The sequence below is a fragment of the Haliotis rubra genome, unplaced genomic scaffold, assembly GCF_003918875.1.
Source record: "Haliotis rubra isolate DU_JTF1 unplaced genomic scaffold, ASM391887v1 Scf373, whole genome shotgun sequence".
Lineage (NCBI taxonomy): Eukaryota > Metazoa > Mollusca > Gastropoda > Lepetellida > Haliotidae > Haliotis > Haliotis rubra.
The window spans coordinates 509,184-532,828 of NW_025767050.1; the positions used below are offsets into that span (position 1 = coordinate 509,184).

General features: G+C 41.8%; 1 protein-coding gene and 1 long non-coding RNA gene across 2 annotated transcripts; one reads left to right on the top strand and one right to left on the bottom strand.

Annotated features, from left to right (window-relative positions):
- Window positions 1-3,735: 3,735 nt before the first annotated feature.
- Window positions 3,736-4,280, bottom strand: LOC124286043. Its single transcript, XR_006900941.1, has 3 exons — window positions 4,244-4,280; window positions 3,927-4,041; window positions 3,736-3,837 (listed from the first exon to the last, which is right to left on the bottom strand). It is a non-coding gene; the product is annotated as an uncharacterized LOC124286043 (long non-coding RNA).
- A 13,092-nt stretch (window positions 4,281-17,372) lies between these two features.
- LOC124286031 lies at window positions 17,373-22,501 on the top strand. The gene is made up of 4 exons (XM_046722347.1): window positions 17,373-17,377; window positions 18,043-18,278; window positions 19,542-19,582; window positions 22,105-22,501. Exons 1-4 carry the CDS (start codon window positions 17,373-17,375, stop codon window positions 22,135-22,137), a joined length of 315 nt encoding a protein of 104 aa, XP_046578303.1. The 3' UTR covers window positions 22,138-22,501.
- The last annotated feature ends 1,144 nt before the right edge of the window (window positions 22,502-23,645 follow it).

The following is a 23,645-nucleotide window of genomic DNA, read 5'->3' on the forward strand; positions in this document are numbered from 1 at the left end:
AACCCATTTACAGTTGTGATGCCAAGATGCAGAGGGAGCCAGTAAAAGAGTGATCAAAGAACTACAGGACAGTTCCAAGACAGGTAGTCATGGTTATGAGCAGTGTTTTCCGTTAACCCTGACAAGCTGCAAGCCCTAAGGTCCCAGAACCATAGAATGTTGATCAGAATGTGTAGGCCCTATATATTAGCTACAATATAAGTAATTCCCAGCAAACAAACAGATGTTACATCTAACAAACTGAGTTAAAGAGCTTAATTTGACTCTAGAGACTGACTAGTTTTCATTTACAACTAGAAATTACTGAATGATATTTTCTGGAAAAATACTCTTAGTTATTGGGGATGAAAAAGCTCTCGTCCATAAGGAACAAAAGCTGTGGGTCTGAGTGGTTTTCAGTCCGTTTCAGGCCTAAGGACTGATGTTAATTTCGAACGCTGGTCATGAGATAAACCTCAGCATTAAAGATATTTAGAGTCGGTATGTGTCTTGGGTGTTCATGTTAAATTATCTGGACTAGTAGAAGTAACCAGTTGCAGTTGCTACTGATGTGGAGTATTCTCGAAAATGACTTCAAGCCATATTTTAATTCACCTAGGCAATTTTATAATCCTACGCAGTTGTCTTTATGAACAACAGAAATTTCTGTAAAGTTTCAATCTTTTTAAAGTTTACTAACTGATCGTTCTAGAATTTTGTCAGGTTGCTTAAGTCAGCTATTGCAGTATGTCAGTTTGCAAACACAAAGAAATATTTTCTCAGAATTTATACAGGATATTATTGCAGCAAATGTTTTATGTAAATATTTGGTAGGTGGTACTTAGTTCTTTTCTAATACAGTGTGATTAGTTGGATTACCATGGTCCATATGAAGTAGGGCAAATATGAACCTTAGTTACATAAACATACCCCTTGATCAGTAAGCAAAGGAAACACTGGAGTGTTGGAGTGGGTGTGATTTTATCAGAGTGATTGTTACTGAGTGATGTCGTTACGAGTCCCTGACCGAACATGTTCATACAATACACAGTCAATATAGAAACTTCACAATACTCTATGTAGTTAGGAGTAGTGTTGGGAATTTGTGGAAATCTCACAATTGATCATTGCTTCATTACCAACGAACAATCATCGATAAAAATTGGTTAGCGTCATTTTTCCGATTTTCCTATTCAGGTTGTTACTGCAGAAAAGTATAACATGATGCAACTTGCTACTTTAAAGGGATGACTAATATATCATGAACATAAACTTCCTGGAGTCTTAGAGAAATATTCAGTCATGACTTTTCAGTTAGTGAAGTGAGTTTTCTAAGAAATAAACATGTTCTCCAGGCCCTGACAACTTCTAAGATATGTTCCATTGTCAAGTATTTCAAAGACTATAACAGTAGTTCCAAAATCGTTTATGTTCGATTATGAGAAAATGTGATCGATTGCTTGGTCGTTTGGTCACTGCGACCAATCTTCGATTATTTCAATTAATCGGAACACCACTACTTAGGAGCGCCATCAAAATACTTTTTCCACTTTTCTAGTTTTGACCACCTTTTGTCCCAAGGATAACCATGTGTCATTGTGTTAAGGTGTTCCCATTGTGTGTCTGATCAATGTGGAGAGATGAGGTTTGGTTTGTTTTCATTAAGAGAATGCATGCTTCTGCTTCAGATGTTGAAGTACAATCAATGTATTGTTCTTAGTGATTGGTTGCCATGGTTACTAGGGTAGTTTATTTGCAGACTTCTACATAACTGCTTTGCTCCTTTTGTATCCATTTACTGTAGTTATTGTTTGCTGTTACCATGTTGCTGAAACAAGTCCTGATGACATAACCAGGACATTGTTCAGATCTTGTTATAAAACGGGTAAAATGATATTTTTCATGTACTGGATAGAGATTAAATACTTGTCATGATTTGGTAACTTAGCAGGAGTCCATAGGTATTGTTAGTGCTGGGGTCAACAACGTGTGTTTGACACCTGACCTGTTTTGTGACCACAAGGTGTCATTGTGAGTGAATGGCCTTGTGTGTGTCTTCCAGCATATTAGGACACCTGGGCTCCATTGCACTAAACAGTGTTAATGTTAAGGTTACCGTAACATAGACTACGATCATGGTGGAGTATTACTTTGTGCAGTGGTGTCCTGGCCCTGTTCTCTTCCATAATAGTGTTTGGATTTGATAGACTCATGCCAGTTATATTCAGACACGTTTCCGGGGCGGTGGGGTAGCCTAATGGTTAAAGCTTTGGCTCGTCACACCGAAGACCCGGGTTCGAATCCCCACATGGGCACAATGTGTGAAGCCCATTTCTGGTGTCCCCCGCCGTGATGTTGCTGGAATATCGCTAAAACTCTGTCATTCAGTCAGTCAGACACTTTTCCAAGATGGCTGCCTTGTTTACATTCGACTCGAATTTTTGACGGTAGATTGCGCGAAAAGAAAAATATTTTGTCAAATGGCCTTTCGCAAGTACTTGTTGGATCCTCCCTGGAATGCTCTCGTACAGACTTTGAACGTACTCTACAGACAGTGATTGCCAGGCATGTGTAGTCAGTGTAAACAAGCAGACGACTCTTCTACAGGATCACATGACAAAGCGTATGTCAAGGGGGCAATTACGAAATAGGTAATTTCTGCTGATGCTTTTACATGCACCCCATCGTTACTAATACGACGCGTCATGCTACGGAACCCGAAAGTGTCCAAACATAACTGGCATGAGTCTGTTTACTCTGAAGTTAGATGTCCAGTCAAAGTCCACTGTTCCTACAAGATGGGGACAAGCAGCAATATCCCCAGTACTCTGTTTTCATGTGCTGTCATAGTTGACAACTACTTCCTTCATCTGTTGTCGCCTCTTTTCCAGCTAAACATTCATGTATTGCAGTCTTCTGTTTTGATTAAGTACTTGGAGAGTTCTGTTGTACTAGGCTGTGACGTTGAATGTACTAGTATATTGAGTCCAGACGAGTGAGTAAATGTTGCTTTAAGCTGCATCTGTAATTCTGCAGCTATTCACAGCTAGGAGTCCTGAAGAAGCTTTTGATTTGCTGCTGATTTCAAATTTATTGGTAAGAGATCTTTGGAGCTGAGCTATTGATAAGCGAGATGGACTTCACTTCAAAACATAGCTATGGTAAGGAGCGAGCTTAGGTATGATCATACTGGACTGGAGATATTATGCACTGGATTATTTGGGATGTCTGTTTGTACTCTTTTTATTTCCTGGGGCATATTTTCTTTTCTATGTCCAACAAATCCTTGTGTACCTGTGCCTGTATGGAGTATATATGACAGTGTTTGAACCCTGTTGTTTGTGTTACCTAACAAGACACAATATCACTCTCAGCAAAACAAAATGAGATTAGAACAGCCAGCATTTGTATATTCATATATATTGTATTGAGTGGTTTGTGTTGTAATCTTTGTTGAGACTGTCTCAACTATCTGAGTGGGAAATGTTACTGTGGTTGAGAGGTTGATGCTCAGTCACAGGTACCATTTTTCTAACAAATCAAGCTTAGTGATGAGGATGTAAATGTTCCAGATAGACATCGTACACCCCATCTTGTTTATACTGTATTGAAACCAGGGAGTGTAATCTTAGTGTAGACACAAAAGACTGAACACTACTTTGAGAACATGAAATGAGCAAACATTATATTGACACCAGGAAGTGAACAAACACCTTTTACACACCAGGAAGTGAACAAACACCGTTTACACATCAGGAAGTGAACAAACACCATTTACACACCAGGAAGTGAACAAACACTGTTTACACATCAGGAAGTGAACAAACACCTTTTCCACACCAGGAAGTGAACAAACACCTTTTACACTTCAGGAAGTGAACAAACACCTTTTACACACCAGGAAGTGAATAAAAACACCTTTTACACATCAGGAAGTGAACAAACACCTTTTCCACACCAGGAGGGAACAAACACCTTTTACACACCAGGAAGTGAACAAACACCTTTTACACACCAGGAAGTGAACAAACACTGTTTACACACCAGGAAGTGAACAAACACCTTTGACACACCAGGAAGTGAACAAACACTGTTTACACACCAGGAAGTGAACAAACACCATTTACACATCAGGAAGTGAACAAACACTGTTTACACACCAGGAAGTGAACAAACACCTTTTACACATCAGGAAGTGAACAAACACCTTTTACACATCAGGAAGTGAACAAACACCTTTTCCACACCAGGAGGGAACAAACACCTTTTACACACCAGGAAGTGAACAAACACCTTTTACACACCAGGAAGTGAACAAACACTGTTTACACACCAGGAAGTGAACCAACACCTTTTACACACCAGGAAGTGAACAAACACTGTTTACACACCAGGGAGTGAACAAACACCATTTACACATCAGGAAGTGAACAAACACTGTTTACACATCAGGAAGTGAACAAACACCTTTTACACATCAGGAAGTGAACAAACACCTTTTACACACCAGGAGGGAACAAACACCTTTTACACACCAGGAGGGAACAAACACCTTTTACACACCAGGAAGTGAACCAACATCTTTTACACACCAGGAAGTGAACAAACACTGTTTACACACCAGGAAGTGAACAAACACCGTTTACACACCAGGAAGTGAACAAACACTGTTTACACACCAGGAAGTGAACAAACACCTTTTACACATCAGGAAGTGAACAAACACTGTTTACACACCAGGAAGTGAACAAACACTGTTTACACATCAGGAAGTGAACAAACACCTTTTACACACCAGGGGGAACAAACACCTTTTACACATCAGGAAGTGAACAAACACCTTTTACACACCAGGAAGTTAACAAACACCTTTTACACACCAGGAAGTGAACAAACACCTTTTACACACCAGGAATTGAACAAACACTGTTTACACACCAGGAAGTGAACAAACACCTTTTACACACCAGGAAGTGAACAAACACTGTTTACACACCAGGAAGTGAACAAACACCTTTTACACATCAGGAAGTGAACAAACACTGTTTACACACCAGGAAGTGAACAAACACCTTTTACACATCAGGAAGTGAACAAACACCTTTTACACATCAGGAAGTGAACAAACACCGTTTACACACCAGGAAGTGAATAAAAACACCTTTTACACACCAGGAAGTGAACAAACACTGTTTACACACCAGGAAGTGAACAAACACCTTTTACACATCAGGAAGTGAACAAACACCGTTTACACTCCAGGAAGTGAACAAACACCGTTTACACATCAGGAAGTGAACAAACATAATTCAAACACGAGGATGTGAACAAACATTTAGATACCAGCAAGTGAAGAAATATCATTAAGATACTGGCAACTGAGTGAACATAATATGGACTGCGAGAGTGAACAAATATCATTAGACAGCAGGAAGTGAACAAAAACTATATCAACATAGCTTGTGCTTGTATTTGTCTCAGATTGCTTGTGCCTCGTCAGCGAAAAGTTGTGTATCAGCCTTCTGGAGTATAAAGGACTTCATAAGTATACTGTGAAGCCCATTTCTGGTGTCCCCTGGTGTGATGTTGCTGGAATATTGCTAAAAGCGGCGTAAAACAAACTCAGTCAGTCAGTCAAAAGTATACTGACTTGAGAGAAATGAGGTGTTTCCTCAAACGGCAAGCATTAAATTACTGACATACTGTACCACAACCAAACTCCATTATAGCTTTAAAATTCTAAATGGCAATTTTCACCATTCATTATTTTATACCAGCAGAGCAAAGTACAGTAAAATCAGTTCTATCTTCCAAGTGAATTTTCAGGATTGTATCATCCAGGTGAACTAGAAACCTGTGTTATTGGTTTGAGTTTTATCATCATGTTTGTTGTCTACAGCACCATGCTGTTGGTTTCACTAGGCCTGGATCAGTCCAGGTTCTCTCACATAAAGCTGACGCCCCATTATATGGCTGACACTGAAGCAAGTGTAAACCAACTCATTCATCATCAGTTTTAGATGAAAATACTTCACTTGATAAGTGATTAGATTTAACATTTGTTGTTTTCTACATGAAATAACTTGACACTTTTAATAAATCATTTGATGTCAATGGGATTAAACATAAGCCTTTCTTGCCAGTTGGAATTCATATCAGAAATATTTTCAGTCTTCTGTGTTGTATAACATCATGTGTTGATGAACCTGCTTATTTGAGATTTTAATAGTGCTTCAAGATAATAGTGTGTTCACTCTTGAACAGGTACATATCATAGGTAAACTAAAGTTTTCTCTCAAAGAGAAACTGCTGACTAGGGTTTTAGTTTGTTAATGTTTTAGTTACTTGTTACTGAGTAAATCATTCACACAGCAATAGTTACCCAGAACATGTCTCAAGAGGTTTCCTTTACTCGTACGTTTACCCTGGATACCAATTATAGCGTTTACACGATAATGGACCCAGGTTTAGAATGTGGAGGCATGTACGTTTGAGTGTATTGAAATGGCATAACAAGTCATTTTGAAATATTCCTCAAGAGTTGCCTTCTTGTAAATGGATCTTTAAGTGGAGTAAGTTTTTGTGGGCATTATTTTATAGGAAAACAATAATATATATGCAAATATAAGAATATTCTATTGTCATCTGTTTATTCATGGCTGATGACATTATGCCCCATGATTTAGCTATATCCCCCTATAGCGTATTATTGGTTACTCCTGCTTATGAACCAGTTCCTGGCTGGGACTGCTTGTATCCGTAGGCTTGTATAGTCCAGCTTTTACCATTGTATATATCTCAGTATAGCCAAGGTGTATACTTCCTGCATGCTATTTATGACTATATTTATTACGTTAATATAAGATCTAGTGACAAATAGTTTTTGATGGCTCATCCTGGTATGCTGTTTTATGTCTGATATTGTTTATATTTGTATTGCTGCTATTATTGATGCCTCATTGTAATACAAGATTCCAAAATATCTGCATGACTTTTGTTGTTGGCTCAACACCTGGCATTTACATTGCAAAACAATAATGTCGGTGATCAGTGTTTTGTTGAGTGTGTGAGTGAGTTTAGTTTTACGCCGCACTCAGCAATATTCCAGCTATATGGCGGTGGTCTGTATATAATCGAGTCTGGACCAGACAATCCAGTGATCAACAGCATGAGCATCGATCTGCGCAATTGGGAACCGATGACATGTGTCAACCAAGTCAGCCAGCGACAAGGTGTTTTGTTGAGGTCAGTTTCAGATATCAATATCATGTATAAATATTGTGTTTGTCTGCGGTTACAGTGTTTGAAGGATCAGGTTGGGAGTGGTGGTATGTGCTGCAAGTCTCTAATTTGCATCTTATCCTGGATCCATCTGGTTTATAGAAGGAACAGTATGTTCGGGAACCACCAAATTAGTTCAGATTATATGAAAATAAATTATTCCATCATATTTTGTGAAATTACACTGTTTACACATATATCATTCTTCTTCATATTGCAACCACTTCAGGTCACATACTAAATATCTGTTGTTTTTGAAATGGCAATGTAACTTTTGTCATGATTTCAGCAACCCCTAGTTGGCTCAAGCCATAGCTTTGATTTGGAAGACTAATGTTTTTATTCATTGAGGTAATTTTACATGAATGCAAGTTAAAACATATTGGCATCTCGACACAAAAATCAGCACTGGTCCCATAGAGTATATGAAGTTGTGGAATTTAATCTTCATATTACAGTCAATCTCTGGTCTATGGTAATGTGCTTGTTATCTGGTCATACTGGAAACCGAACACTGAGCTGTGTCTCTCACTGTTGCAAATTCTGGGACTGGTCAGGTCGGTTGCAGGTCGGACCAGAACATTCCACAGGTGTTCAATCAGTGTCATGACTGGCGACATGCCTGGAGATCTGACTGTCCAGAACTGTGTTCAGACACATGCTGCCTCAAACAGACCTGTAACATGATCTGTGAGGATTGTCATTCTGGAACATAATTGTTAAGGTGCTCCCTAGGAAGTGGAATGACCATTGGGTGTAACATTTGGTCCACAATACGCTGACCGGTCATGTTCCCTTGCATGCCTTCATATCTGTCGAGTTGTAACTGGTTCCAGCACAAATCTTGATGCCGCAAGTACCTGTCATGCTCTTGGACTGCTGCCGAAGAGTTCCATATTACACGCTGTCTCCAAACACATCGACAGTTCCTCGAATGACCAGATAACCTGGGGTATCTTCAATATCTGTAAAATATCTCTAAACTTCCATGTCCACTGTGTCTGCATGTGTCAATCCGCCAGACAAAGAAGGGCATGTGAAGTGATTAATCATCAACAACTTACTCGAACATCTAATCTGACTGTGCAGAGTTGAGACCCACAGTCATGGTAGGGCTAGTTGGTCATGGGTTCCACTCCTAGATACTCCAGTGAAGTGGTTAGTTTTTCTGGACCATAGTGGAATTTGTGATAGTCGTCTAAACCCCGCATCCAACTTGTGACACCCTGTGAGGGAGCCTCCTGAGGAGTCCTGGCTAGAACTAAGAGGTGACTTACGGAATCTGACTTGGTGACTTGGTTGGATGCACAACAGACGCTTTGGGTAACACCTCGTAGTATCAATCACCAGAATGTCTGGGTATGTACATTGCTTAGTACAGCGTGAAGAAGAAGAAGAAGAAGAAGAAGAAGAAGAAGAAAGAAACCCCACACCAGGCAGACTTGACTAAATAGTGAGTGAATGAGTTTAGTTTTACGTCACACTCAGCAATATTCCAGCTATCTGGCGGGGTCTGTAAATAATCGAGTGTGGACCATTTGACTAAATATGTTTTCAAAGCCAGAACACACCAGCTGACAAATGCATGATGTTAGCAGGCGACAAAACGAAAAGTCACTGTTTATGGTCAAACATATATATTACGGTATGTTTTCTCTTGCGCAATATTCAAATTTGTGTGTACAGAGCCTCGTAATTGTCAATATTACCAAGTCTCCCTTGCGTTGGTAATACTTATCTACACCATGTACATAAGGGCTGGTAGGGGGCAGGTAGTGTGTACAGATCTAACTTAGTAGTGGGTACGACCCCACTTTGTGTGATCGTCGAAAATATGTTGAGTCATGGGTGGGTACGGACTGCCTCCTCTGTATTTACATTTTGACCTCACTTTGGTGAGAAAGACAATTATCAGAAACCTTTCCCAGTGCCCCATGCATCATCTGAGGACCCCTTCATTGTATGGGAAGGTACACTGAGTGAAGCCATAGTAATATCCCAGGTATGCCGGGACCATACTCGTGTCTTGGTCGGGCTAACCTGAACAGTATGATAGCCATACTCGTGTCTTGGCCGGGCTAACCTGAACTGTATGATAGCCATACTCGTGTCTTGGCCGGGCTAACCATAACTGTATGATAGCCATACTCGTGTCTTGGCCGGGCTAACCTGAACTGTATGATAGCCATACTCGTGTCTTGGCCGGGCTAACCTGAACTGTATGATAGCCATACTCGTGTCTTGGCCGGGCTAACCTGAACAGTATGATAGCCATACTCGTGTCTTGGCCGAGCTAACCTGAACTGTATGATAGCCATACTCGTGTCTTGGCCGGGCTAACCTGAACTGTATGATAGCCATACTGGTGTCTTGGCCGGGCTAACCTGAACTGTATGATAGCCATACTCGTGTCTTGGCCGGGCTAACCTGAACTGTATGATAGCCATACTCGTGTCTTGGCCGGGCTAACCTGAACAGTATGATGGCCATACTCGTGTCTTGGCCGGGCTAACCTGAACAGTATGATAGCCATACTCGTGCCTTGGCCGGGCTCACCTGAACAGTATGATAGCCATACTCGTGCCTTGGCCGGGCTCACCTGAACTGTATGATGGCCATAGTCGTGTCTTGGCCGGGCTAACCTGAACAGTATGATACCCATACTCGTGTCTTGGCCGGGCTAACCAGAACTGTATGGCAGCAACATCACGGCGGGGGACACCTAAAATGGGCTTCACACATTGCACCCATGTGGGGAATTGAAACCGGGTTTTCGGCGTGACGAGCGAACTAGGCTACCCCTCAGCCCCGTACGGCAGCATGAACAACCTCGGGCTACATCTTGTCTCAAACCCGGAGTTGAGCGTGCAGTACATCGCCATGCACACTCAAGGGACACCAGTTTGACGTCGCCATTACAGAATTTGTGCAGATCCGATGGTGATAATCCTACACACGTGATCGGGGTTAATCTTGGATGCGAACCCACGATCATAGTTTTCTGGTACATGTAAGGGACGCAACTAAGTACAGCGACCTGGATGGTTTGGCAACCTGTATTCGCAAGTGTACATGAAGTCGTGCGAAAGAATGAACTGTTATGAGTTCAGCACGATGTGAACCCTCCTTGCTATATCGTGACAGCTGCCTCTTGCTTTCATGCCATGCCGCTATTGATCAAGTCACGTACTGGGTCCAGGCCAACATACCTGTTGTTCCAATCTCGATGGCAGATTCAGGATCATATATACTGATTAGAAATCTGATCTACAGATGACTTCATGATTCTATACTGTATGTGTAATGCCGGCTATAGAGAGACACTCGGGAATAAAAGACCGAACCAGCTCGCCAAGTATGGTTGAGATGTTTGAGGAAGTGTCTACTTATCAATGTGACTTCAACAGTTATATATGTCGGGTGTGACTGGGATGTGACATGGTGGGTGTGGCGATGACGTGGTTTTCAATGGGGACGGGGATGTTTATTTATGTGACGTTGCGGCTGTGGCGATGACGTGGCTGGATAGATGAGGTCTTAATAGTAATGCCTCCTGACATTAAGTATGGAAGCTGGGTCGGACCTCCAGTTCAGGATCGTGGCGTCTGGGCAAAGAGCATGAGGCTATGGAACACCAGAGGTGGTGTTTCATTACAACTTTACAATGAATTTTGATGAACGTAGTCTTGAAAAAATCTGACCTATGTAGAACCCATTAATCCAGCTACTTCACAGGGTTGATACACCGTCCAGGAAATGTGTAAATACTTGCTTTCCTGGGCTCTGTCATGTTGTGAGCGTCAATGACATTTGCCCTCCGAGTCTCTGGACCACGAGAAACAACACTGCCGACTTTCCAGTATATGGTGGCTAATATACAGGCCAGTAGATAGGTAATGGGCCAGTAGGTTGTTTGACAGTTGCACGGGTGACTAGGGTGGGATTGTGAACAAGAATTTGTGAAGCAGAACTTTGCATGGATGAGCTGAAACCGACTTATAAATCAACCCACTGAAATAATGAAAATGAGCTTATAATATAAGAATTGAACTGCTAAAATGAATATTGGTCCCAATTTCAAAGTGTAACGCCAATGCTTCTGTTAAAATAACGTTTGCTAACATCGTAACGCAATTACCAAATCGAGGCGTGACAGGACGACTACAGCAGGCTTGGCCCAAGACACACCCCATTGAAATGTTGGGTCAAACAAAATCGTTCGCGTAGCCGGCTCGGCTATCAAAACAAACACTATTTAGTCCCCAAACTAGGGCGCGAGGACTCAGAACCCTATCTATCGCTCGAGTACTGTAGATACAAGCCCCAAAGGTGAGTTACTATTTGTCCATTCTCTTAAGTGTAATACTATTATTTTCCATTTGGGTGTTAAAGTTATCATTATTATAACTACATGTATATATCTCAGAATAATTCACATGAAACAACAGACAAGGTTTCTAATAGTGATATGAACGCGCCTTCACTTATGTACATAATTTGACTGATGATTCATAGACACGAGAGTTTGTTGATTTTCCTCTTTAACATTCCTTTCTTAGTATAAACCATTAGAGCATAGACTTTGTGTTGAGCGACGTTTTAGTCGTCATAAAAACACTACCTGTACCAAGTAAACTATCTTGAATAAATGACACTCGTTAATCGGGACAGTACTATTCTTGCTATCCAAGTTCCGGATCGTTGATATGTAATGATAGTAGTAGAAGTGGTAGTCGTAGTGAGGTGAGGTGAGGTGAGGTGAAATTGGGTTTAACGTCGTACTTGAGAATCTTTCGCTCATATGACGACGTGCATGCGTGTGTATGTGTATGTGCGGCTGCTTGTACTAGCCCAGGCTTAAGCTGGTTTTATAGTGCTACCTCACTGAATTACCATGCCGCAGTGAAGCATGAATACCCCACTCAGACACATTATACTGACTCCGAGCCGACCAGTCCTTGTTGTACCCATTAATGCCGAGCGCCAGGCAGGGACCAACAAGTACCATATTTTAACGTCTTTTGGTATGACGCGGTCGGGGATCAAACCCGCGACCTTCCGCTCTACGGGCGGACGCTCTAACCACTACACCACGGAGGCGGTCGGTAGTCGTAGTCGTAGTCGTAGTCGTAGTCGTAGTCGTAGTAGTAGTAGTAGTAGTAGACGTAGTAGTAGCAGCAGCAGCAGCAGCAGCAGTAGTAGTAGTAGTAGTAGTAGTAGTAGTAGTAGTAGTAGTAGTAGTAGTAGTAGTAGTAGTAGTAGTAGTAGTAGTAGTAGTAGTAGTGCGAAAAGCGGCGATCCGAGGTAGAAGTAGTGTCCAGCAACCTATGTTTCTTGTAAGAGGCGACTAACGGGATCAGGTGGTCAGGCTCGCTAACTTATGTGATGCATGTCATCGACTCCCTTGATGTTACCATGCGGGCAGTGTGCGAAGTAGTCTCCAAATTTTGCTGGCCAGTCGGGCAAACTATACCTGAAAGTTACTAGCCCACAAAATAATTCGCTAGCCCGAAATTTGAATGTAGTAACTAAGCAGAAAGATTGCAAGATATCATAATAAGATACTGTCGGCATGACACGGATTTCATCATTAAGCTGCTAATATGATGAACATAATAATAAACAGGCCATAATCTTGCGTGATTTAAACGTGTATTATAACTTACTAAGTCGGAGAGAGTGATGTATTTAAAAATGACCCCATGAAAATTCACTAACCAGTCAGGCCAGTGACTGTGGAGATTTGTTAGCCCGACTGGATTTTTACTAGCCACGGGCTAGCGGACCAGTGGCTATTTCGCACACTGCATGCGGGTATGTCTGGTCCAGACTCGATTATCTGCTGACCGTCATCATAGACAAACGAACAAATTGCCACTACCCTCTGCTGCTACTGCGACTACTACTACTACTACCACTGCTACTGCTACTACTACTACTACTACTACTACTTCTACTACTACTACTACTACCACTGCTACTGCTACTGCTACTACTACTACTTCTACTACTACTACTACTACCACTGCTACTGCTACTGCTACTGCTACTACTACTACTACTACTACTACTATTACTACTACTACTACTACTACTACTACTACTACTACTACCACTGCTACTGCTACTACTACTACTACAACTTCAGCTACCACTACTATATTTGCCACTTCTAATGTAGAATCACGTTTGATCGAATCCCAAATTATTCTGATTTTACTTATGGTTTGAGAACCCTTGATCCGTGACTGTGATAAGAGTGTTAACCCGTGTCACTTCAAGCCTTCTTCCAACACCCTCCTGACACGACGTGTTACAACGGATGTAATGCTGATGGCGACTAAACATTAATACACACTCAAGGTTTTTACCTTGAGTCCTGTATTTGAGGGTCCCTTGGACTCATACTCTTAATTTTCAGGGGTCCTGAACAACGAAATGGGGGTCCCAGACACTTAAATAATATCATTAATACTGTTATTGTATTGTATATCATGATCATCACTTAATTATTACAGTAATTGAATTGCAAATGATACCATAACCCAGCAAGTAGCAAACTCAGTGATAACCTATAGTTAGTTGATTGGAATTTTTACAAATGTAAATTTTGTTGCGTCTATTGTCAATGTTTATGCGTATAGGACGCAGGAATTCGCGTCCTGTAAGTCCCTGCGAGTCACTCACATTAAAATACTCACTCAAAGCTCTTTTATTCAAGTTCTGAAGAGGCCACAGGCATATGTAGATCTGTGACCTATTCAGTACTCGAATAAAAGTGATTTGTGCAATATAGTACAAAGTGAGATAGCGATAATGGCGTACAAGCACGATGTTTGCAGGCGTTGTTTTCTATGTACAAAAGCATGGGGGATATGCATACCGAGTTTGTGAATATATGCTGTGTTGTTAAGTTTATTAACCAATTTACATGTATTAGGATATGTATGGGAATATTGCGGTAGACATTTGGTCCTTAAATCAGTGTAGTAAGGACATACCAGCAAGTGGAACTTATCTTCAAGTACATTTAATGTACAAACTTTATACAATCTGTTTTCTCTTGGAATATTATAATATCTGCCCTTCTCGATCATAAGATCATGTGAAGAACATCTAAGTCTGGATAATGAAATGAAGAATATTCTGAGATTAATCTCGTGGACGCATTGCTCCGTATTTACAACAGATTTAAAAGTACTGTAAAAAGTGGATTTGGGCGACTGTATTAAAGATCACTCACTCACATTTCAGCTAATCCGTGTGTGTTCCAGACGTGCGCGAGCTGATGACGTGGTGGGGAACGTTTCCGGGGATCCTCGTCCTCATCATGATGGTGGTTGCGACACGTGCATACCGCGACACGTGAGTACATCCAGCCTGACTGACATTAGTTAACACAATGTAACACCCTCTGTAACTGCAGGGGTGTCGTGCGAGTTTAGTTTTACGCCGCTTTTAGCAATATTCCAACAATATCGCGGCGGGTCACTGGGAATAGGCTTCACACCTTGTGCCCATGTGGGGAATCGAACCTGGGTCTTCGGCGTGACGAGCAAACGCGTTGACCACTAGGCTACCCCACCGCCCCTTCCCTTTGAGAGAAATGATACTTTCGGCAGCATACCCGCAACATAGCGCTGTCAAAGATTAGTAGCAGAGTGTTTTCAGAAATCCTTTCTGTTTGGCCCAATATTCCCGTCAGTGAAATTTTTGATTTGAGATTTCCTCTACTGGGAGGTGTTTGACTTCTATAGCCTACGCTATTAGAGTTGCGTTTCACAATCATAAAATATCAAATGATAATTATAATTCATGTTATGTGACCGCCGTAGGTTCGAAACTAAGTTATGATGTATAATTGGTCACCACCATATCCGTAGTCATTGTTTCACCAAGGCATCACTGTTCACAGGTGTTTAAGCTCAATTTCTTTCATTCCTTCACATTCTTTCAGTGATGTTCTCACTCGCAATAGTCTCGTTACTTATATTACATTGTCGTATTTAATTTTTTTCCCCATTATTTAAATTTCTTCGAAAACTCGGAGTGTCGATTTTTTTGTCGTTGCTTCTCGTTATTTCAATTCTTTCTCGTTAGATCAAGTTTATTAAAAATACAATCGAAATTTAAGAGTAACTTGTCGTTAATTCATTTTCTCGATATTTCTAGAAAGTGGAAGTTTTTCTCGTCACATTGATTATTTTCTCGTTGTTCAAGTTTCTTTCAAAATTTGGCAATTTCTATATATATCTGGATATATGTTCCCCCAAGTCCGGTATAACGAGGTGTGATGGTTTTACCTTCTGAGCCTGGAGCAGCCATGATACCCATCGTCGCCTAAAAACCAAAGTGTTCCAGGTCCTAAAAACCTATTTTCGAGAAAATTGATCTTGAAGTTTAGAACAACAATATTTTCCAAACTATTCGATCACATTCTTTGGAATTGTGCACACACATGTGTTATATGAAAAGGACTTAGAAAATAACCAAAAATATGTTAAAGCTCTTGAAATAAATAAGAAATTAACAAGAAACGTTTGGAGACAGTACTGAAAGCCATTTAAAACGCAATTGGTATTTGTTGTCCTGAAACTTACAAAAGTTCTATTGAAGATTTTTTCCTGCGATACAGAGGATGTAGGGATAAAAGGCTGTTATTCTGGCCCATTTCGAGTTCGAGTCCCGGAGCATTCCTCTCACATGAACTTTGATACTTAAAACTGAACCTTTGACATTTCTCGTAAACACAACCACATTCATGAAACACGTTGTGCACATGCATTACCTGCACCCAGGCCCTGTAAAAGCACAAGGAATTGTGGAACTCAATCACTTTGAGAAAATGCCACACTTGACACAAGACGAAAGGAATCAGGTTATCGGTATGGTCAGCCAAGGTGCTTCAGATGTGATGATTGCCAGGCACTTTAATGTGCATCCATCCACTGTAAGTCGACTCAGACAACGTTTTCGGGCTACCGGAAGTGTTGCTGATCGTCCGCGACCTGGTGCACCACCTGTGATAACAGCTCGACAAAACCGCAATATCCGAGTTTCACACTTGCGAAATCGGTTCCAAACAGCTGATGATTAGGCAAGGAGGACAATTGGGACAAGTCAACGTCATTTCAGCGCCCAAAAGGTGCAAGGACGCCTTGCTGCCTTCAACATCCGGTGTCGTCACCCGTACCGTGGTCCAACCTTATTGCATCGCCACAGACTTGCCAGACAGCGATGGGCAGCAAATGGGGCCAATCTTGGCAACAGGACATGGCCAGATGTCATTTTTCAGATGAATCCAGGTTTAACTTATCCTTTGCAGATGGACGTCAACAGATTTATCGACGTAAAGGAGAAAGACTTGCGCCAAACTGTGTCCTTGAACATGATCGTTTTGAGGGGTGGTGTCATGATCAGACCACAGACCATCAGAGGCTGCAGACCATCCAACAGCTGTTCCTGAGAAATGTGTGTCTTTCAATGCCCCAAAGACTGCGAGCATGTCTTGCAGCGCACGGTGGACACACACGATATTGACTGCAAGTGACCCCTCCTTTGTGTGATGTCGTTGTTGCGTCACTGATGTTGTTGTTGACTGGACATTTTCAGATGAAATTATTCACAGATGTTCACTTAAAACATATCTGCCAGTTAGGTTTATATATGTTGAAATTAGTGTGAGTAAAGAAAGTATGAATGTCAAATTGCATTTTTAATGGCTTTCAGTATATATTAAAGCGCTTGTATCCACGCTCTTGTGCATGCTCAAAGCGCTAAGACATAAACTACGCTTCAGATATCCTCCCTTTAACACTGAGTGGTAGTCTGAGTGTCATACACACCCGGAAACAAATACAAATGTATATCCCAGAGAGCCCATGCAAGTTTAGAATATGTGGCGAGTGTAGAATAACACAGTTGCTGAAAATGAAGAAAGTCTCTGGGCTCCTTTTCATTATATTTTATGATCATAATTTAGGAACCACTTTGTCAGTAAAATATGTTCATTTCAGAGACTAGATGTTAGTTTGAGTGGGTGTATGATTGAGTTACGCTGTTTTGCGCAACGAGTCAGCATAACGTGAAGGTACATGTCTGGAATCTATAGGATGGGGTATGATGTAGACATATCAAGGCCCTTGATCGGAGTGAATACTGGATTCAAACTCTTCACTTCACTTTATTCAGAATTGAAGGCCATGTGGCCAAGAGTACAACAGGTAATACAACATTGTCATGGTGTGTAGAGTTGAAATATAATTCATAATACAATTATTTTAACGTAGGTTTTGCTTCAGGAATATACATATTCCTTTAAGAACAGTGACACTGTGTATCTCCATAAGGGCTCGAAATTTGACAATTGAAGGTGGGCTGTAGAAATAGGCTGGAATACATTGGGATCTGCATCGGTTATAAAATGGACATATTAGCAACAAGTGATATTCGTCTTCAAGCACGTTTAAAGTACATTTGTTACAAACTAATTCTTTATATGGGACAATTATCTTTGAAAAACGTTGTTTTTGTATATTCAAGTTATGTGATTGGCATCGGAATTTGATCAACGTTCGCATAAGATCTTTGTTTAATGCGCCACAGGAAATATACAGTTCAGGTTCAAGAAGTGACTTAAATGTACCATAATTTACAAGAAATGATGAGTTTCTTATTTTACTATTCCAGTGTTGTATATTAATATCTATACAGCGTTGTTTGAACTCAAACATGAAGTGATTTACATCGCCACAATCTGCGGATCCTGAATTGCGTGAATAGCCACCTGCCTCCTCTGAATATCACCATTGCAATACGGGCATTGTTGGCTTGTTTAAAATGTCAGTTTCTGGGTTATGTTGTTTTGGGGGCAGTGGATGGTGTTGTGTCGCCGTACGAGTTCGTTGCGGAGTGGACGTGTCGCTATGGTGACCACCCGGATGTTGCTCACAGGATATTCAACACTCTGACAGAGGGCTTCAGTCTGCTTTCGTTCGAGATGTCGGGTCGGAACTCGGGTCAGTATAGGCATTTCGCATCTACTACAACTGCTGCTGCTGCTGCTGCTGTCAACACAATTCAATTTAAAGTTTCTTCTACTACTTCTACAACAACTATAGTCTGTTTGTAGAGAAAACGTACCGATGAATTTCACTTTAAACAAAACAGTAAATCAAATAATGTGAAATTAAGATTGCGAATCCTCATAACTTTACCTTGCCAATTGAACATTAAAATCTCAGAATTTTATTCAACTTAGGATAAAAGTTGTTTAACAAACGATCATAGTTTCAAATCGCTATTATTGGTATGTATTACAAGGGGGTATGCACATTAAATGAAACCCCGAGAACAAGAATAATTGTTTTCTACGGTAGTCTAAGTTAACGCTCTTCACTGACCGCACGTGCATTTGTTTCACTATTCCAACTACTGCGCGTACCCCCTTGTAATACAAACCAATAATAGCGATTTGAAACTATGATCGTTTATTAAATAACTTTTATAATAAGTTGAATAAATGTTCAATTGGCAAGGTAAAATCATGAGGATTCGCAATCTTAATTTCACTTTATGTGATTTACTTTTTTGGTTTTAAGTGAAATTCAGCGGTACGTTTTCACTGCAAACAGACTATACTGCTAATGCTACAACTACCAATCTGAGTCGTACTATCACCACCGCCACTACAGCTGCTACTACTACGACCACCACCACCATTACCACTACCACCACAACACCACCACCACCACTACTACTACTACTACCACCTCTACTACTACTACTACTACTACTACTACTACTACTACTCTCATCAACATCACCTCCACTACTACTACCACCACCACCGCCACTACTACTACTGCTACCACCACTACTACTACTACTGCTACTACTACCACCACCATCACCACTAGCACTAGCACTATGACCACTACTACTAGCACTACGAGGGGCGGTGGGGTAGCCTAGTGGTTAAAGCGTTCGCTCGTCACGCCGATGACCCGGGTTCGATTCCCCACATAGGTACAATGTGTGAAGCCCATTTCCGGTGTCCCCCGCCGTGATACTGCTGGAATATTGCTAAAGGCGGAGTAAAAACCATACTCAGTCACTCACTAGCACTACGACTGCCATTATCACCTCTACTACCACAACTATCGGTTTCCAAGTACTGAATGTTGACACCGTTACATTGATAACACATCTTATAATTCTCCAGTTCTATTGTTAGAGCATTAATTTTATTATACGTAGACGATATCTTTGCTTCATTTCAGAGAACCAAACGGTTGCAGATTTCCGCGCCGGTCTGTACTCGGTGAGTCGCCAGTGTTTGAACGCTATGCAGTGTATATGTACGAATTAGGGGAGGTAATTGACCTTGGTCTGGGTCTAGGAGTAGATGTAAACAGATGAGGACAGTTTCAGGTAATTGACCTTGGTCTGGGTCTAGGAATAGATGTAAACAGATGAGGCCAGTTTCAGGTAATTGACCTTGGTCTGGGTCTTGGAGTAGATGTAAACAGATGAGGCCAGTTTCAGGTAATTGACCTTGGTCTGGGTCTAGGAGAAGATGTAAACAGATGCGGCCAGTTTCAGGTAATTGACCTTGGTCTGGGTCTAGGAGTAGATGTAAACAGATGAGGCCAGTTTCAGGTAATTGACCTTGGTCTGGGTCTAGGAGTAGATGTAAACAGACGCGGCCAGTTTCAGGTAATTAACCTTGGTCTGGGTCTAGGAGTAGATGTAAACAGATGAGGCCAGTTTCAGGTAATTAACCTTGGTCTGGGTCTAGGAGTAGATGTAAACAGATGAGGCCAGTTTCAGGTAATTAACCTTGGTCTGGGTCTAGGAGTAGATGTAAACAGATGCGGCCAGTTTCAGGTAATTGACCTTGGTCTGGGTCTAGGAGTAGATGTAAACAGACGCGGCCAGTTTCAGGTAATTAACCTTGGTCTGGGTCTAGGAGTAGATGTAAACAGATGAGGCCAGTTTCAGGTAATTAACCTTGGTCTGGGTCTAGGAGTAGATGTAAACAGATGAGGCCAGTTTCAGGTAATTAACCTTGGTCTGGGTCTAGGAGTAGATGTAAACAGATGCGGCCAGTTTCAGGTAATTGACCTTGGTCTGGGTCTAGGAGTAGATGTAAAGAGATGAGGCCAGTTTCAGGTAATTGACCTTGGTCTGGGTCTAGGAGTAGATGTAAACAGATGAGGCCAGTTTCAGGTAATTGACCTTGGTCTGGGTCTAGGAGTAGATGTAAACAGATGAGGCCAGTTTCAGGTAATTAACCTTGGTCTGGGTCTAGGAGTAGATGTAAACAGATGAGGCTAGTTTCAGGTAATTGGCCTTGGTCTGGGTCTAGGAGTAGATGTAAACAGATGAGGCCAGTTTCAGGTAATTGACCTTGGTCTGGGTCTAGGAGTAGATGTAAACAGATGAGGCCAGTTTCAGGTAATTAACCTTGGTCTGGGTCTAGGAGTAGATGTAAACAGATGAGGCTAGTTTCAGGTAATTGGCCTTGGTCTGGGTCTAGGAGTAGATGTAAACAGATGCGGCCAGTTTCAGGTAATTAACCTTGGTCTGGGTCTTGGAGTAGATGTAAACAGATGAGGCCAGTTTCAGGTAATTGACCTTGGTCTGGGTCTAGGAGTAGATGTAAACAGACGCGGCCAGTTTCAGGTAATTAACCTTGGTCTGGGTCTAGGAGTAGATGTAAACAGATGAGGCCAGTTTCAGGTAATTCACCTTGGTCTGGGTCTAGGAGTAGATGTAAACAGATGCGGCCAGTTTCAGGTAATTAACCTTGGTCTGGGTCTAGGAGTAGATGTAAACAGATGAGGCCAGTTTCAGGTAATTGGCCTTGGTCTGGGTCTAGGAGTAGATGTAAACAGATGCGGCCAGTTTCAGGTAATTAACCTTGGTCTGGGTCTAGGAGTAGATGTAAACAGATGAGGCCAGTTTCAGGTAATTAACCTTGGTCTGGGTCTAGGAGTAGATGTAAACAGATGAGGCCAGTTTCAGGTAATTGACCTTGGTCTGGGTCTAGGAGTAGATGTAAACAGATGAGGCCAGTTTCAGGTAATTGACCTTGGTCTGGGTCTAGGAGTAGATGTAAAGAGATGAGGCCAGTTTCAGGTAATTGACCTTGGTCTGGGTCTAGGAGTAGATGTAAACAGATGAGGCTAGTTTCAGGTAATTGGCCTTGGTCTGGGTCTAGGAGTAGATGTAAACAGATGAGGCCAGTTTCAGGTAATTGGCCTTGGTCTGGGTCTAGGAGTAGATGGAAACAGATGCGGCCAGTTTCAGGTAATTGGCCTTGGTCTGGGTCTAGGAGTAGATGTAAACAGATGAGGCCAGTTTCAGGTAATTGGCCTTGGTCTGGGTCTAGGAGTAGATGTAAACAGATGCGGCCAGTTTCAGGTAATTGACCTTGGTCTGGGTCTAGGAGTAGATGTAAACTGATGCGGATAGTTTCAGGTAATTGACCTTGGTCTGGGTCTTGGAGTAGATGTAAACTGATGCGGATAGTTTCAGGTAATTGACCTTGGTCTGGGTATAGGAGTAGATGTAAACAGATGAGGCTAGTTTCAGGTAATTAACCTTGGTCTGGGTCTTGGAGTAAACCCTGAGTTTAAAACAACAGTCAAACATATAACATTAGAACAGTGTCACTGTTTTCTTGCAACTCCCTTGACCTTGAGGGATGGTAGCGCTAAGATGTCTTTGTGTAGTTGGGCTGACACACTGTACCAGGTTTTACACAGCTTCCGTGACGCTATGCATACATCAGCAGAAGGCAGTACTGGAATATGTATTCTGAAACATTTTCTATTTCAGCTTTACACAGAGAGAGAGATTCGCGGGGCATGAGAGCGGCTACAGGGGAGACAACTATCGCAACTGATGTGATGCCCGAGATTCGATTGATAAATAGCAACGCATCTTTTTATAAGAGAAAATTTGCACTGAGCTCCAATTACAAGCTTAACTATTTCTCTGTTACCCAGTTTGTTACATTCCCTTCATCAAGACATATACTGAACTGATTCGATACCATCCTTCTTTGTTTTAGTAAAATTTGAATAACAAGATGCTACAAAGGGCCGTCCATTAAAGTTAGAGAAAGAAATTCTCAGTGGGTTGAGGCTATTGATCGGAAAAGAAGGGAGATGATAAGAAAAACAATGGTTAACTGCGTTCATTAAGTGTTGAGGGAGGCAAGTCTCAAGTCATAGAGGGTCATAGATTGACAGGTGAGACAGACAGGAGGTACTGTCGCTGTGTCCCAAACTGTTCACAGGGTCATAGATTGACAGGTGAGACAGACAGCTGTGTCCCAAACTGACAGATAGATTGACAGGTGACAGACAGGAGGGTACTGTTGCTGTGTCCCAAACTGTTCACAGGGTCATAGATTGACAGGTGAGACAGACAGGAGGTACTGTCGCTGTGTCCCAAACTGTTCACAGGGTCATAGATTGACAGGTGAGACAGACAGGAGGATTGACAGGTGTTCATTGGGGTGACAGATTGACAGGTGAGACAGACAGGAGGTACTGTTGCTGTGTCCCAAACTGTTCACAGGGTCATAGATTGACAGGTGAGACAGACAGGAGGTACTGTCGCTGTGTCCCAAACTGTTCACAGGGTCATAGATTGACAGGTGAGACAGACAGGAGGTACTGTCGCTGTGTCCCAAACTGTTCATGGGGTGACAGATTGACAGGTGAGACAGACAGGAGGTACTGTCGCTGTGTCCCAAACTGTTCACAGGGTCATAGATTGACAGGTGAGACAGACAGGAGGTAGATTGACAGGTGAGACAGACAGGAGGTACTGTCGCTGTGTCCCAAACTGTTCATGGGGTGACAGATTGACAGGTGAGACAGACAGGAGGTACTGTCGCTGTGTCCCAAACTGTTCACAGGGTCATAGATTGACAGGTGAGACAGACAGGAGGTACTGTCGCTGTGTCCCAAACTGTTCACAGGGTCATAGATTGACAGGTGAGACAGACAGGAGGTACTGTTGCTGTGTCCCAAACTGTTCACAGGGTCATGCGGGCATGACAATCTAGTGATTGACGTTATAAGGATCGATCTACGAAATTGGGAGACGATGATACAATTCATTATGTGTTTTCTAATATTAAAATAGTAATAATGCTTTTAAACAAATATCGGACTGTCGTTTACTGGATGAAATACGGTAAGCGCTCAAAGGAATAACACAGATAATCTAAAGACATCCTTGATACTGAGTGTCGAGGCAGACATTATTGACGTCAGTGGCGGTTATTCATTCGGGGTCTTCACCGTGAAGGTAGTCGGGACGTGAATGATGACCTTCCCGTTCATCGTCGGTACGGTGGTGCTTCG

Bases quoted from the DNA above. Each gene is read 5' to 3' on its own strand.
- LOC124286031 (XM_046722347.1), top strand. The intron at 18,279-19,541 runs GTCAGTATAGGC...GCTTCATTTCAG, and splicing joins GATGTCGGGTCGGAACTCGG to AGAACCAAACGGTTGCAGAT. The intron at 19,583-22,104 runs GTGAGTCGCCAG...TTTCTATTTCAG, and splicing joins TCCGCGCCGGTCTGTACTCG to CTTTACACAGAGAGAGAGAT.